The sequence below is a fragment of the Calonectris borealis genome, chromosome 16, assembly GCF_964195595.1.
Source record: "Calonectris borealis chromosome 16, bCalBor7.hap1.2, whole genome shotgun sequence".
Lineage (NCBI taxonomy): Eukaryota > Metazoa > Chordata > Aves > Procellariiformes > Procellariidae > Calonectris > Calonectris borealis.
The window spans coordinates 14,855,445-14,872,738 of record NC_134327.1 but is presented as its reverse complement, the minus strand read 5'-3'; the positions used below and the strand labels follow the sequence as shown (position 1 = coordinate 14,872,738).

General features: G+C 41.5%; 1 protein-coding gene across 11 annotated transcripts in view; it reads left to right on the top strand.

Annotated features, from left to right (window-relative positions):
• The window catches only part of TOM1L2 (target of myb1 like 2 membrane trafficking protein), a 56,941-nt gene that overhangs the window by 8,133 nt on the left and 31,514 nt on the right, over positions 1 to 17,294 (top strand). For all 11 annotated transcript variants that reach the window (XM_075165440.1, XM_075165439.1, XM_075165443.1 and 8 more), the window contains exons 2-4: positions 12,103 to 12,187; positions 12,678 to 12,756; positions 14,400 to 14,549. In XM_075165440.1, coding sequence (XP_075021541.1) covers positions 12,103 to 12,187; positions 12,678 to 12,756; positions 14,400 to 14,549 — 314 coding nt within the window. The remainder of the gene's footprint in view (positions 1 to 12,102; positions 12,188 to 12,677; positions 12,757 to 14,399; positions 14,550 to 17,294) is intronic.

Genomic DNA, 17,294 nt, shown 5'->3' with positions numbered 1-17,294 from the left:
TCTTTCATTGCAGTTGATGCAACGGACATCTGTTGGGCTCAATACAAACGCTTTTCCCTCTTTTATATGAAGCTGTTGAGAATCTGAACTCCTCAGTGTTCACCAAAAAGGACTGCTATCAGTTAACAGAGTATTAAGGAACATAACCAGTTAATTGGTTCCTAATTTAAGATTAGGAGAGAAAATATGCAAACTTTACTGGAATATTTCATCTGGAGTAAATCTTGAAATTGGTCTCCGCATTGTGACCAGTTATTACCTGAATGCTGTCTGGTATTTTTCTGAGCAGTTGTTATGGGATATAGGTATGATAATAAGATGATTGATAGTGAAAGGTAGGGGTTAAGCACGATCTGGCACATATTTGGTTCCGGGGTGCCCTTATCTCATGTTTAAGCTGTTGTAGTAAATAGCTTGTTTTTTCATTATCTTTGAGCTGCCCTTTCTCTACTGATTTTCAGTTCTTCTAATTAGAAGGGTATTTTAGTGAAAAGAGCGATCTCAGACCTTTGTGAAATTTTCTGCTAGTACAAATAATGGTAAATCTGAAATCACTTATTAGACAAGAAGTTGTTATGGCAACTATAAGATGGTTGGCTAATCAGAGAGTGAGATCAGTTTTTATTTACAAGCGTAATGAGCAATTAAGTTTGAGCAGCTGTCAGACTTGGAAAGTGATTAAAGTTCAGCAAACAACCCAAATGGGTCAGTGTTCAGTTCTGGTGGTTTTCTGACACTGATCATGTGTGGGTTTTACCTTCTGTAATTAAAACTGCCTTTAAAATCCCCATCTATGCCAATGACTTGGCATAGCCAGTGAGTGATGAAAAATCCCTCTTCCAACCAGGTTCCTTAAAGGGTATCGGCCTTGAGTCTTGCTGCAGCTAATGAGGTATTTCATGTGTAGCATCCCTTAAAGCAAACCGCAGTTTGCATGCTGGCTCGCAGAATCATCTCCAGGCCGTTGATGATCACCAGGAGAGAGATGAAACTGTGCAGCCTTGCTCAGGCAAGCTTTATACCTCTAAAGGGCACTCGTTCATAAAAGGCATCATTATACTGTTGTTGGTTGTTTAGGAAGCTGCTGCTGGGCTCAGAGGAAGGTCGTGCACAGTGTACATGAACTTAAAACCCAAAAGAAGTTGGGAAAGTCTTGATTCACCCAGAAACGTCAGGGAATGCCCAGGAGAGGCTAACCTCAGCCGGAGCTGGTGAAGCTCAGTCACTCAGCTGGCCACCAGTGAAGGGGCCAGGCTAGCGCCTTTGCTGGTACTCATTGCTTTCCCAAGCAGGAGCAGTGACACTAACATATATCTGTGTCACACTGCCAAAAAGGCTTCAGCAAGTTTCGTATTTGTTATTTGGTATCCTGTGACTTCTGTGTTGTTGATTAACAAGCTGTAAGCAGCAAAGACTGGAGAGCTGGTTCTCTGTAGATTCCAGAAGTTCATCTGTGTTCACACTGGGAAAGTTACCTTCCCATCCATTATCTGCAGTTTTCAGAATGCGCTAGATCAGCCCTTTTCATTTGCTAGAATTTGCTTCCCTGCTGTGTATGGTAAGCAAGCCAAACTGTTTGTAAGCTGTGTTCAAAATCTGTGTTCTAGTTAAAATTTTAACTGTCCAAGGACCAATATAGTTATTTTCCAAAAGTATGCTGCAGTCCCCTGATACTTTTACATTGTTTTTAATTTTACCACACTAATAGTATCATGTAATATAGGCAATTGCAGTGGGATGTGAAGTGTATTGGGACAGTTCCTGACCTGGAGAATTTACAAAGTTGTATGACTAGAAAACAAGCTGGTGAATGGGGAAATGAAAATGACAGTCTCAGAAACAGGCATTTGCATACTTGATCTAAACTTACAGTATTTACATTTTCTATTTATCAGTCTTTTTCAGACTTCTCTATGGCAGTGACACATGAGAAACAGGGCTGTAGAAATGGAGCAGCATTTTTAATAGGGTTATTAGCGACCAAGAAATATGCATTTCTCAGCCCGTACAAGGTGGAATTGCACACGTGTATCTTGTTATTATTGTTGCCTAATTTGCGCTCAGGTTTCCCGAGAAGATCGTTTGGATGTGTTTAGCTGCTAAGCTTTTGCAGGCATAGCAAGCTTGGCTCGTTGGAACGGGCAGCTGGCAATAGAGCCCTTCAATGACAGCAGCGTTGGCAAAAGTGATTCCTGTTACCTAGTGGAACAGGAGCCAGCTCTCCCCTCTTCCCATGGTGAAAACGCTTAGTGTGTTCCAGACACTGGTCTTCAAGCTGCGGAGGTATTGGAGAATTTGAATGGGATCGGAGCTAGCTGCCTCTTGCACCGGCCTGCTGTCATCTTGTAGAGCAGTGTGAGGGAAGGCTGCAAAACTGAAAAGCAAACTGAAGCATTTCACACTAGAAAACGTGAGCTGTCAAGCCCTCAAAAGCTGCAGTCTCCTCACTGTCTAGTTCGCTTCTACACATGGGATAATTGTGGTTTTCCAGAGGACACAGCTCTCACCTTCGTAGTTGTAGATATATAGGAGAGCTGGGAACATGCACATGAAATAGTCTACTGCAAGATTTGTTTCTTTTCATTCGTAACACATTTTAATTATCGTGTATGAACATTTACTTAAAAATCTGCTGTAGCATGCTGCAGTTAAGGAGTAAATGTGTTCTTCTAACTGCTTTCTTTGTAGGAATGAAAGATTTTGCTTTTTTTTCCCCTCACTAAATGTAATTAGTGTTTTCAGTTTATTTTAAGCATGTGAGAATGTGGGCAATTGACTTTAGGAGTAACCTGTAAAAAAATAATATAAATAATACTAATGTAGGAGCCTGATGGATTATCTTTGCCTTATAGTTTGTTTGCAGCAAACAACATGTTACAAGTGAGTAGGTGGGAGGGGGAGTTTTAAATATATGGGGATGGATTTTTAGAGTTTGCAGCTGACGTGGATTAAAAATTCTTAGAACATTTCATCCATGAAAGGCAATTAGTTTTGTTTTATGAATATGAAAAGCACGTAGCTTGTAAGTACTGGAGTGAAGTCCCAAGTGAGTTATTAGAACTTGCTTTACTCATGTAGTACAAAATTAGCCATCAAGAGCTGATAGATTTCAAATATAGCTCACTGACACACTGATCATCCATAACTTTTCGTAAAGACATTTTTTCGGTCTCACCTGTAATTATTGGATGCCGTTGAAGTCCTGAACAGGGCAGCTAGTCACAGATCAGGATACCCTCTTGCTCTTGATTGTGCTTGCAACATTTTGTGCAGCTGGGGTATCAAATTGTAATATCGCTCTGCCTGCAGTTCTGGGTGGTAAAACTGCATCGAGATGCGTAGAATATTCCTCTTTCTCTCTCTTTTCTTCTGGTAGTATCTTATTGGTCAAATACATTCTTCCGCTTTGTATGTGTGGTATTGTTTTTCTGCATTTTTGGGGGGATGTTTTAAAAAGCAGTTTGCAACAGTTTATTTAAGGAACTGTCACACTGGAGTTCTTATAAATAACAAACCCACTGTAATAGAGCCTTTAGGCATACTTGCTAACAAAGAAGTTGAGAAATAAATCACTACATTCAGCTGCCCCTTCTCTAAGATTTGTAAGTTAAGGCTGATGAAATGAATGGAGTCTGCATTTTTTTAGCAGTTGTTTTTTGGCATTACGACAAATTCATGTATATGTATTAGATAGTTGTTTAAGAGCTTCTTTGGAATATTGGGGTTGTCTGTAGTGAGTTGTCTTTCTGGTGAGAAAAGCTTCTCAGCTACTAAGGGGTGTTTGGAGGAAGACTATTTTTTCAGCTTCTTTGGCTAGTTTCTTTGCCTGGCGTTTTTTTTGGATGGGGGAGAGCCAAAGACTCAGCTATTAAGAAATTTTGTATCTGGTGTTGGTACAAGGAACAAGGTAGCCCCTTCTCCCAATCATCCAAATTCTTTGGAGAAATTAAAACAATATAAAAACCCTTTGGCAAGTAGTAGGCTACGATCCAAATCCTGCCTATGGAAATGACTAAAAGTGAGTGCAGTTTGGTATACAGGACCGGCTGCCTTACTGTGGTCAAAGGAGGAGGAGATTTAGGTAACCATCGCAATGCACTGACCTGTTTAAACAACGCTGTGCTGATAAATTCTCCCATACAAAGTCATAGGGACAAGTCATAGCAGTCGCAGTCAAATTCAGAAAAGGCAAATCTGAGGGAGAATGTTTTGTCACCCGGAAGGTTTTAATTTATGCTTTTGTGCCTCTCATCTAGAGAAGAAAGATGGACATTCAGAGTGTGATAATATTAGACTACTGGAAGTGTTGCCTAATAGATCACAGATGTTTGCGAACTGGTGAGCCATCATCTCCACTGATACAACAGTACAGGGGGACAGTCTGTCATGAGATGTGACATGTCATAAAGGAACATTGATTTGTCGCTTCCCTACAGTAAATCACACGGTAAACATCTCCATTCGAATCCATTAAAATCCATTAATACAGGACGTGTATTTTAAAACTGCTTTGACATTTCTGATTGAAGGCTTTAGCGTATTGATTTCTGACATGAGCAGGTCCTTGTTTGTCAGTTGCAAAGTAGCACCATGCTTTGAATATCGTGGGTTTGCAGTGAGATGGGAATCTGGCCAAGGTCACTGCTGAAAGAAGTGGAGAAACGTGCGGTGCAGGCTGAGTTTTAGGGAAAAGTGCCTCTGAATCATGCAAATGGCTTGATGAGCTGGGAGCTGGTGCTATGTGACCCAGCTCTGAAGAACAGCTATTGGGTCAACACGTTAGCTTTAGTGAGTGTACCATACATAGGAGGAAGGCAGTTTTTTGTGTTTTGTTTTTAAAGCTGTGTAGAATGAAGAAGTCAGAGGGATTCACTTAAAGAAGCAGTAGTCTCTTTCTGCCATCTGTTTTCAAAGAGAGCAACTTATATACACGTCATTCAGTGGAGCATGCTGTCAGCAGCAACAATTTCTGCTGATAGGGGAACTTCAGTGAGAAGATTCATAACAAAAGTCTTTATATATAGAAACACACCGTTCTACTTGGGATCCAGATTCCAAATGCTTTTAAGGACTATGACTAAACCATCATTTGTGCCTGAGATGAATGATATCTGAGTACAGAAACTGCCTGGACTAGATTGCCCTGTCGGGCCATTCCTGTACAATACGATAGCGTAGTACTGGAAGGTCCGTCTGGTTTTACAACCTGCAATTGCATCGAGATCTATGAGATGTGATAAATGGAGTGAGTCAGGCTGATATGCTTCCTTGCCTACTCTAATATTATTATAAGGATTTCTGGTTTGTTTTTCGTCTTGTTCAGGTGAAGCTCTGATCTGAGTATGAAAGAAAAATTTTCTTTGTTTTACAGCTGTTCATATTTGTTTAATATGTATTAATCCATTCACCTTGCTCTGTTTCTGAAACTGCCGCGCAGCTATGGTCAGTTAATCAGCTGTAGTTTCCTACTCCTGAGAGGCTGAATTTGTGGGAGATGTTGGGTGATGTCTTTTCTGTAGTGTATCTAAATCACAGGAACGTTGTGGCATAACTGTGAATACCATGTGGTCTTTAAAAAGGCACAGTAATTGTATATTACATATTCATGATTGCAGGTAAGTGTGATCTGGAAGGCAGGTTTGAAGAAGTTTGGCATTTGGGTGGCAGCTTCAAAAAGAAGAAAACCTGAAAGTTAATTGGAGAAAATGACAGTTCCCAGTCTACTGGTGTGCCTTCAAACAACATTTGAGCTAAATACTCATTATGATTGCACATATGCGTGTCCACAGATTCTCTTGTTATTTTATTTTAACATAGACTTTGCAGTCATTACAAGCTATGATTATTCGTTTATTCAGCCCCAGAAACTTTGGCAAAACAATGAGTGGAGGATAGACGACTTCATCCCAAAGAGTTTTGATGTAAGCATAGCTAAAATCAATTGAAAAATCACAATGGTCAAAGTGGATGACCAGTGCTGCAGCAGTACAACCCAAATCACGTTTTTTTTGTAATGCCTTGCAGTTCAGATTGAGCCCGTTTGTTCTAGCTGACTAGCTTTTTCTTTGGAAGTGTGAAGCTCAGCATTTTCAGAGCAGTGTGAAATAAGGAATGTAGAAAAAGGACTTGGAGCAGTGAGGTGGCTAATTGAAAAATGCTATTGGAGCTGTGCTTTCTAACAAAGGATCTGGCAGGTTTTTGTGAGTAAGTCACTTCAGAGTTGAGTTTTGATCTTGAATTTCGAAGGAGTTGCATTTATTTTTTAATAGCAGCGTTTTGATAAAAAGCAAAAAACCTCCTCTTGGTTTACCATAAAGTCTAAGTGTCCATGACTGTCTTTCTAACAACAAATATAGAGAAAGCAAGTCCGGGAGTATCCAAGTGTGTTATTCTAGTGTATCTCCAAGTGAGATGTTTTGAACTCAGCAGCCGTGCGAACGCTGAGGATCTTTAGTCTTATCTTCGTTTTGCTTGGACAGCTGAAATATGTTTCTGTGGCCTCTGTATGGTCTTTCCCCAGGTCCTATTGACGGTGCCGTGCAGGTCATTGATGATTTCTTGAATCCAGAAGAGACAAGTGCAGTCACAAAACGTAATGATGCTTTAAAGCAAAACAATTCTATAAGCTACAGCTCAGAGGAGAGATGTTATCGTCTCATTCAATAGCTTATCTTCCCTTGTGAGCTATCTTGTGTGTTTTGCATTGCCTTGCAAAACTCTTTTTTTTTTTTTTCCTGAAAGACCTTTGTCCATTCTGTAAGAGCATTTTGCATTTGACCTCAGCTGATAGCTCTTGCTTCTGAGAGCTCCACTGAGCTGAAGGGAGGGGGACCAGTAGGATAGAAGTAAAAGCCTGCTAATACTGTGGCTTCTTCTGTTCTCTGTCAAATATTATGCAGAGTGAAATATAACACATCTGACTGTTTGATTTGCTAATTTCTGTCTTGGAGCACAGCTGGTAGGCAGGTGGACTGTTAAGAGGCAAGTCAAAGATCTAAGATCTGCAATCTTCTGAACTTCCAAGCAAAAAAAAAAAAGATGTTTTATGCTGCTTGATCACCAAACACTGTTGGAGGGAAGGGGAGAAATTTGGAATCAGAACTGTCTTGCTTTTGGATCTCTTTAATATGGTGCATTGTTTATGCAAGAAGCATGCACACCAGAAGGTGATTTTTTGTGTGTAACTCTTCCCAAACGTATGAATCAAGAGTCTCTGAAGCAACATCTGGAGAAGTCCCAAGAGAGAAAACTGTGATTTCTCCGAACACAAAGATCTGTTCATTCACGAGATTCTGGTATTCAGGCAGAAAACAGCGCAGTTCTCCTATTTTCATTTAATGGGATTCGTTGCTAGTGCAACGTTTAACTTTCACTTGTGCCTTTTCTTCCAAGAACATTATGCAGCACCACAGTCACTTATTGGTGCTTATAGATAGACCTTTTGGGGAGATTTTTACCCTGGTCATGCCTGCTGTCATCATTCATCTAGAGTAGGTGTTCTCAGTGCTTCCAGCAGTCAGTTTTTCAGTCTCGGCTGTGTAAGCATGCATATGGTATGTGAGTTAAATAGCACCCAGACTTCAACTTGTGCAGTTGCAATCCTAATCATGAAAATCTTCAGGCTGTCTCCACTAGCAGGTTCAATATAATGGTCAGAGACGAGCACTGGAAGGGGGAGGCAGGGAAGAGCAAGGAGTTCTGCTTTATCTATCTCATCCATATATGAACAAAGTAAAATTTTAAGAGTGTCATCAACGTTGAACTGTAACTTCGAAGCAAGAGGACTATGGACTGAAAAGGACTGTGAAAGCAGCTTCTCAAGGACAACCAGTGTTAGCATTTCTTTATTAGGTGACTTTTGAGCTGGGTTCAAGATGGGTAGTAAAAGTTCTTCTGTTTTTTCCCTGCATTTAAAAGAGCATTCCTGTCCTGCCCTGCGCACCCTGTTATTATGTGGCAGTTAAATGGGCATTTCTGACTTGATTTCCTTGTGGTGACATCTCTCAGGTTGGAGCAGGTTGCTTGGGAAGAGGCTTGGCTGGAGCAGGGTATGCACTGAGACTGTTTACACTGAAAACTTTACGCTACTGACAGGTCCTTCTGAATGCCATAAAATGTACACGATTTCATTGTGAGCAGGGAAATACTGATACTGCCATTTGACAGAGTGTGGAAATGCATCCACAAGAGTTAGATCTCAGAGAGAAGGTGTGAATGAAAAAATATCACAATTTTTTCTCTTTTTCTTTGCAGACTAGAGATAAGCTGATGCTTGCGTGTGCTTATGCAGTGCCCAAGGTCTGCAGCGTGTCAGGCATGGAGTGCCACATTGTCTTTCTTTCTACCAGAACATTTATGCTTTAATTGGGGAAACGTGGTGGGAACCGATAGCATCTTGTTTCTGAGAGAGACTTTCTGATAATCTCACTGGTGGTATCGTGTCTCCGTGTGAGACACTAACTCCTGGCCCCTGCTGCGGTGACAAGGTGGGCAATAACACAGCGCTCGGAGTTGCTCTCGGGGAAGAAGCTGTGCAAGGCACCCTTGGCACCCAGGCTGGGAGTTGCCAGCCCTTTTGTTATGCTATTAAACTATACCATAAACTCTTCAGTGAGGGGAGGGGCAGGAAGGACTCCTACTCGTTGCCTTTTTCCTTGTCTAATTTAACATTTCTTATGTCACCCTGGAATCCTTTGGTCATGTTCCAGAGTCCTTTTGTGAACTAGTGCCATTTAGATGCCTTTAATGAGGTTGAAAGAGATTCAGGAACTGGTGACTTTTTTTAAAGGGTATTTGCATGATTTGCATGCCATTCCTTCACAATTCTGTGATAGTTTCCAAAATCTGTTTAATCTTGTCAGTGGTATCTATTTGCTGTTTGAGGAGGAGCCTCAGAAAGACGCGTGCCTTCTAAAATGTCTGATAAATACTGGACAGGTTATTGAGTATTTTTAATTTACTGCAGTTTGGATATGTTGGGCAGGGATTCTCTTACGCATGAGTGCAGGCAGACCTGTTTCACCAGAAATCCAGAACTACAACCTGCTGCGTTTTGGTTCTGGAAGAGCTCTACAGGCTTTCAATTCATTGCAGCGTAATACTGTTCGTCAAACAAATCACATACAAACCCGTATGCCTTCTCTGCAGTCAGTTAACTCCTTTCTAGCAGTTGAGAGAGCACTGCAGCAGGAAATCTGGGTCACACACCCTACAAAGGACAAATGACTACAGATAACAAGAGCTTGTGTGCTCTCTGTCGCTGAAGAAGAGACTAAAATTAGCTTCTGACTCTTATTCGAATTAAAAATTACCCAAGGGGAAAAGAACTAATTCTCAAAAAGACAACTGTTATGTCTTAAACCCACACAGTCTCAACCACATATTACTCCAACTAAAGAACAGAAATGCAAAATAAAAAGGCGGTAACCAAACTTTCTGGGAGAAAGGGGATTTTGTTTTCCCTAGTGTATCTCAGAAGGGAAATACAAATAAAGTTATTGGGGATCCCAGATGAGTGTTCCTATGCCACTCTCCATACAGTGCTGCAGCAGCATTTCTTCACTCTACCCTCTCCAAAATATCACAGTTTTTAGCTGTGGAGTAGTGCCATATACACATTTTGTCAAAAGAAATCTTAACTAAATGGGTCTTACAAGATCAGTGAATGAATTGGCTGCTAGCACAACTTTGTGCAGGATCAGCATTTTCTACAAGCATTTATAAAAAGTGATAGCAGAACCAGAGAGTACGAATATTGCTAAGTCGCTGCCTGATGCCAAGTGCTGTCAAGAACACACAATTTTGTTAATATAGTTTTAGATTAAGAAAACATATCATATGTCCAGATTAAGGAATACCCTCTATTTATGGCATAATCTCTCATTTTGCAGCACAGTGCTTATAAATCCTTTGCAACTTTAGCAATCACCTTCTCCAGCAGAGCAGATGTAGTGATTTTTTTATATCTCTGAATATTAAGCGTTTTTCTCTAATGTTAAATAAAATGTTTTCCTAAGCAATAAGGAGTATATGGAGGTGAAGGCAGATCACATTCTATAGCAATAAAGCCTTATGTGCAGTATAAGACAAAATGGATCTAAAAACATGATTGTTACAAGTAGTTTTGCATGAATATGAATTCCTGTATCCCAGAAAACATTAAACAGCTCTGCCTGCACTCTTCCTTAAGAGAATCCCTGCCTAACATAGCCTAAATGCAGTAAATTAAAAATACCCAATAACCTGTCCAGTATTTATTGGACGTTTTGGAAGCCATACGTCTCTCTGAGGCTTCTCCTCAAGCAGAAGGAGTTTTCGTCGGCAAAGTGAACTCTGCCATGAGGTGGTCATGGCCGAAAAAGACCCAGAGGTGAAGATGGCACAGCTGGGAGTTTTGCAGCCTCTGGTGAGGCCCTGTGCAGCGATCGCCATGCCTTGCAGCACTGCCTTTCTGAATGGGAAGCGAGGCCTGCAAAGAATGATCTCCTGCTCCATAATCTGCTTTTCCATGGGGTCCTCTCCATTCTGGAGATAGATGGCTTCTTTTCAGTGCTCTCTGCTTGGATTTTGCATAGCTGTCTGGTTTGTCTCAGACTTCTACAATTACTGTCCTTGGTGGAGCTGCTTTAGCCACAATTCTGGTGTAGACAAGTCACTGAAACTTGAATTACCCAGACACATAGCCTTTCTCCAAATAATGTCCTGTAATTATGGCCTGTGGGCATCTATATCTTCAGTCACAGTGATAGAAACGTTAACGGGAAAAACATCGTTGCTAAACAGAAAGAGAGATGTGAGAAGTCCTGGGACCCTGGTGTTCTCAACCAAAATCTGCCTTATTCTGGGGGACAGATTGGGGTCTGATGTAAAGACAGAAGGATAGTTGGAGAAGATGGTATCTGTGGTTTTGTTTCTGCTTTAAAATGTTTAGAAGTTTTTTTCTTAGTTTATTTTACATTTTAAAAATGCTTTTGTTTACCCTATTTACCATCAAACATTGGATGCCAAGGATCTGTAGAAAACCCTAGACTAATTTAGCGGAGAAGGTCATGTTTGGCTTGAAGGTCCCCTTTTTAGGTGTCTCTGGCAACAGGCTTTACGTTCAACGCGATAGCATCTCTGAATGTGGGTAGTGTAACGCAGATAGGGTTTGAATGCTGCAAGTGAGAAGTGTGAAAAATTCAGGGGATGTTCTAGGCACCACTAGACAGAACAATATTGATTTAGGAGGAAATCCCAAGGAGGAAATAGTTCTTGTCAACTGATTACTTGAAGTTATGCTTATGCTACTCTTGCAGACGTCTATAAATTAAACTGCCAACAGTTGGCATCTGCCACTGCCACAGTGCTATAGGTCATCTTTCCCGTAGAATTTAGTCTGGTGCTGGAGTGACTTACTTACCTGCCACGCAAATGGTGAGGGAGCATTTGGGAATCAGGAGGAAGGCAGATTGTGCTTGGGAGATGTGTACGTAGCCCCAGCCTGGAGAGGAGATTGGGGACGTAACGTGGAACAGAGAGAAGCAGATATTGAGGGACCGCGGTACAGGAATAAAAAAAGTTCCAGGCAAAAAGGGGTGCCCATGAATGATATTGTGACCTGAATTGTTGTGTGCTAAATGTTTTCATGTGCTGGTGGTTCTTTCCATACTGAAATTCTGGACTTCCTTGAATTCTGTCTCCAATTTGCTATCTTTTCTCCCTCAATTCATGTGGAGATATTATCTACTAAAACAGGGAGGAGGTCATGTTGATTTTGGGGAGATTTTCCTACCTCATAACTTGCCAACAGTGCAGCATCTGAGAAGTTTAAATTGGAATTAGCTACATTTTCCTACTCCCCCAAGAATTCAGGAGTCTTTGAAGAACAGCCCATCTATGTCTGCCGAAGGTAGTGAGCTTGAGGGATAATTGATTCTGTCTGGAAATCTCTATGCTGATCCCTAAAGTCAGGAGGGAAGGTTTGACATTGCTTACAGTCAGTGGGGATTTTTTTTTTCTTTCTTATACTGGATAGTTTCAGCTCAGAGTAACTGAAGCTGGATTGAAGTACAGTACCTAATCAGGAAGATGTGAAAAGATTTATTTTTCTTTACTTTACAGAAAAGGCCACAGATGGCTCTCTGCAGAGTGAAGACTGGACACTTAACATGGAGATCTGTGACATTATCAACGAGACAGAAGAAGGGTATGTGCTATTTCAGCAAACTTTGAAAGGTTCATGAACGCAATCTTCATCCAGTCGTACTCAGCATGTGAGGAGGTGCAGTGAGTCTGGGGGCAGTGCTGCAATGCTATTAATTTCAGCCATTTGAATAGAGAGCTTCTCTGATACATCACCTTCAGCATCAGAAAAGCTGTGCTGCTTGCAGTTTGCAGGAGAACTGATCACTGGTCTTATGCCCTGGGCCTTTTTCTGAGTGGCTGTCAATCTTTCCTGCTTGATCAACACCCTGGCTTTTTGGAGGCCTGGGGCATTGCTCTAGTCTTGACTTCTGTGCTATCTTGTCTCTTCACATAATTCTACATGACCCTAGTTTGGTTGTAGTCAAGTAATCTGAAGTTAACATACATGCTTATGTCAGATGGAAATGGTAAAGGATTCCTTTTCCCAGAGTATATGGCATGTGAAAAGCATGTCTGAGCTGTCTTTTAAAAATGGTATGTTTCTCCTTCAGTCCAAAGGATGCCATTCGAGCACTGAAGAAGAGGCTGAATGGAAACAAAAATTACAGAGAGGTCATGCTGGCGTTGACGGTGAGTGGGGGAGGCTGGAATGCCTCAAAAGGGCAGAACCCTTTTCTTTTGTCATTTTCCTTTTCCTGGCACTCTCTTGAATGTACAAACTATTTGCTTTAACAGCCACTGCTCTGCCCTTTTCTTCTCTCCAATTGCCTCCTCACTTCCTTGGGGAGAGTTGCTGGAAGCTTTGCATAGCGTTTTTCTGACTCAATTGATTTCTGCTTTTTTCTGGGCTCTTATTCATCCCAAGTACTGGCTGAAAGTTAAAGTAGCCCAAATGGGTCTGCGTACCCTTTGGGGCTTTCCCTTCTACTTTCATCTCCCTGTGTCCTACTGTTTCTCCACTCTAAGGCAACAGCTGTGGGCATATCTGCAAGTGAGGATGATGAACTTGCCATATTTGCAGCTTCATAAGTAGCTGACGCACAATTTCCCTTGTGAATGGATCTCTGTAGGAGACTCGAATTAATTTATGCTGATCTAATTTCACTCAATAAAGTGTAAATTATATTCTGTGCATTTAGGCAGCACTGCTAAGGTGTGAGATAATTTGCCAGTGACCTTTCCTACTGAAGGCTTCAGCTAGGGGTTTCCTGGGTAATGCAGCACTCCTGAACGCGCGGTGCTGGGCAGGCTCTGCGCCGCAGCAGTCTGAGGAATGAGCAGCAGTAACTAGATCGAGTTATACTGCTGTGGGTAGGTGATCTGTATGATTCTTTCACACAGCTCTTGTCGCATCTCCCTGACGAAGCGTGACTGTACTTTCTGTCTTCTTGCCATTTCCTATCCTGGATTGTCATTTTGACAGATTACCAAAGACCAAACCATGAGATTATCCATTGTGCAGGAAAGAGCGAAATTCATCAGGAATGAGTCCATGTCATCAGGGCTGATGAAAGTAGCTGAAGTAGGAGAGTAATTACAGACTCCTCAGATACAGAGTTGCAGTGGTTATTAGGCATGGCTGTAAGGAGAAGTGACGCATTGGATTTATCTCCATGCTAATCATGTTCTTCAGAGAAAAATCAACAGCTGTTCTTCCATGGCAGTTGAATGGCAAGTGGAAGGTGCCTCTAGCTAGGTTGCAGGGGGAAAATGTGTCAAAGTATAACCTGTCAGGGCATTCACAAGGGAGTGTTTTGAATGAGTGAAGATCATTCACCTGAATTCCCAACTCTAAAACATGGCTTATAGCTCAGAGCAAGCGGGTCCAGCTGTGTTCCAGGTACATAGAAAATGTGGAGTGCCACAGCACGATAATATCTCACTGTGACATGATGTCCTCTGTCTTACCTGCTCTTGATGTGATGCTATGTATTTAGCTGTTCAGCTGTACAGGTTGGAAAGTTCTGCTTTGAAGAGAAAGAAACTTTATATTTCTTTACCTTGAAAACAGGCAAAGGTAGATCACAAAAATGCTCAATATGTTAATGGTGGGTGAGGTGCATCTAAATGTGTGCATAGAGAAGGAAGCTTTTTGGTAAAATTGGGGAAGAAAAGAAGATTAAGAGTATAAGTGTAATTTCTCCTCTGTCTTCTCTCCCTCCTGTCAAAAGTTTTAAAATAAAAAAGAAGTAAAATCGGAAACCAGCCACATAGGTGCTGTGTGTGTGATCAAGCTTTGCTCCAACAATGAATGTTTTTTTGTGTGTGTGTAGGTGTTGGAGACCTGTGTGAAGAACTGTGGCCATCGCTTTCATGTCTTAGTGGCAAACCGTGACTTCATAGATGGTGTTCTGGTGAAAATCATCTCGCCCAAGAATAATCCCCCCACTATTGTACAGGATAAAGTACTAGCGCTGATTCAGGTACACAGCTTGTCTCTGCTTCCATATGTTGCTACCTGAAATAAGGACTGTCTGCTTCAGTGCTACGCATCGCTAAACATGCTGTCATCATTAAAAATGTGGCAAGTTTTTTATATGTAAAAACAAACAATATATCCAGGTTGGCAGGGAAGAGCAGATATGCACACGCATAGATATTTTATCCAGGGAGAAATGTCTGGATTCTAGTTAGACAGGTACCAGTCTACTCTAAAAAAAAGGACTTAATAAAAGATAAATGGATGGCTTTGCAATTTAACAGTCAAATCTAGAAGCTGGAGACCTGCTTCTGTGATGGGCTTGTCATCTGAGGCCAGGAAATTTTAGATCGCGCTTTTGCTGTCAGTTGCAGAATGCTTACCTTTCTGTGTCTGTTTCCCTGACCGTAAAATGGAGCTGTTTCCCTCCATTAGAAAGCATTCTGAATTCCTTTTAAAGATGGTTATAGAAAAGTAAATGACCATATAGGAGTTAAAATGGTTTTGGTGTCTTTTCTCTGGCTATTGTGCACTGTCAGATCCTTGCCTGCAGTGGGGAAGTTCAGACATAGGCCTGTCTGCCACTTCTCCTTCTGTGCAGCGTAACAATAAACAGCCATGTTAATTCCACAAACCATTAGCAACACATGAGGAAACATTGGTGCCTGCCTGGAGGAAATCTGACAATTATAGGAAGCTTTATCACTAAGCTCCTACAGGCTACTGCATACACCAGAGACGAAAAGACACTGTGTACTTAAAATGATATAAACCTGCTGCAGTGTTTCTTGTGGGAAGGTATTTACAAATGCGCAGCATAGTTTTCCAGATATACTTCTGATTTTTGTGGCAAAGCATGCAGTTGAATTTCTGCTGGTTTATTTGTTATTTGGATACAGATAGAACAGATAGAACATCATTAGAGCATGACAATGTAAATAAGTGATTTCCAAACAGGAAATAGGCTGGGTGGGGAAATTAGGTGGGCATTGCATTGGGGTCTGTGGGCTCCCTTTATTTCTGGTCTGTGATCCCAAGGCTTTCTAAAAAAATTGCACAAAATTAATGAAATTATTAAAAACAATTCCTGTGCATCTGACTAAGCCTGGGGTGTCTGCCTGCTTTGGTTGGGGAGCTGATGCATGCGGTGACCAGGAGATGAGGTTAAATGCTGTCCCATAAAGAGAAACTGTGCGTGTTTCCGTATTGTTTGCTCTGCCACAGTGTTTTAGAGGATGTTGGTTACGCTGGGTCCTGGATGTATGTGGATTTCCAGTCATCAATGCAACTAAGATGGAGGTGTTTGTAACATAACCAAAAAGCCGCAGTCATTGCCTCAGTGTATTAAACAGAGCTTTATCTGAGTAGACTTAGTGCAGTAGAGCTAAAAGCCTCACTCTGGGTACCAAATGCCTTTTGGTATAAAAAGCCTGAGAATTATGAAAGTTGCCTGTGGGTGGGTTCTGTTAGTGTCTCTTTAGCTGGAGGTGGTAGGGGACTTTGTTTTCCAGATTGCCTGACAAGTTTGGAAAAGTAATTGCAGTCACTCATCTCTGCTGCCCTGTTGACATGCACACCCAAAATATCCCGTACGTCATGGCCACTTTGCTCAGCTTAGACTTTGCTCTTTAGAGCTCCCGCAGTTGGAGTTAACTCCGTGCCAGGGGGCTGATCTCTTCTCAGCTCTGCTCACTAACGTTACAATTATCCCCTTCTGTAGGCTTTTTACAATTTGATATCAGGGAATTAATAAGAACAGAAATGAGAGGATTAATAGCAACTGGAAGCATGGAAAAAAGCGGTACAAACAGCATATGTCTTCAACCATGCAGCTCTTTTACTCCTGGGCCTTTCCATAGCAAGGGTAGATAAAGCTGCCATCCAGTTTCTTATCTAGAGACTTATCTGTTTTGAGATGTTGGGCATCTTGTGTCTCACTTTCTTAACCTATTTCCCAATGTACATGAATTAGCATGTATTACATATTGCTTATCCTTCCTTCTTCACCGTGCTAAAAGGCCTTGGAAATATTTATTGCTGTGCCTCTGGTAAGAGCTTGCATATCACCTCAGAGTTCATACCACCTTGCTGCCCAGTAGCTGAGCACTGTCATCAAACATGAATCATGAGGAGAGTTCTAGTGGCACGGCAAATTCTTTTGAAGGTACATGTGTTAAAAAGTGTCCGGCACTGGAAGAATTGTCTTGTGATGGGCACTGATTTAGGGGCCAGCTTTGGAATGGTATTTAATTAACCTGTTTGGGCACGCTGAGGTGCCGAGTGGGATTTATACAGCAGCATCCTTAAGTATCTACCTTTGATAATCTTGCCCAAAGTCTTAAAAGATCTGAATTCAGTCTCACCTCTGTCATGCACTTGTTTGGACAATGGGCAAGTCTCCTAAGCTCTGTGTGTAGCTCCTTATCTGTAAAGTAGAGCTAATATTACTGTTGCCTAGTTGAACTGTAAGCTGTCTAGGACAGGGATTGTCTTACAGTGTGTAGACAGCACTTAGGATAGTAGCGCCCAGTCCTGCTTGTGACCTCTGAGAGACACACTAATGTAGATAATGCGCTCAGCTCAGGTGAAAAAGAATACAAATGAAAGTGTCTCCTTTCTCCAGGGAAGAGAGTTGCAGAAGAGAGAATATATGAAAAAGATAGAGTGCAAATGAAGTGAGTTCACTAAAACAAAATCTGTAGGAAGCCAGTGAAAGAGAGGATGCATTAGTACATCCTCCTGGGCAAAC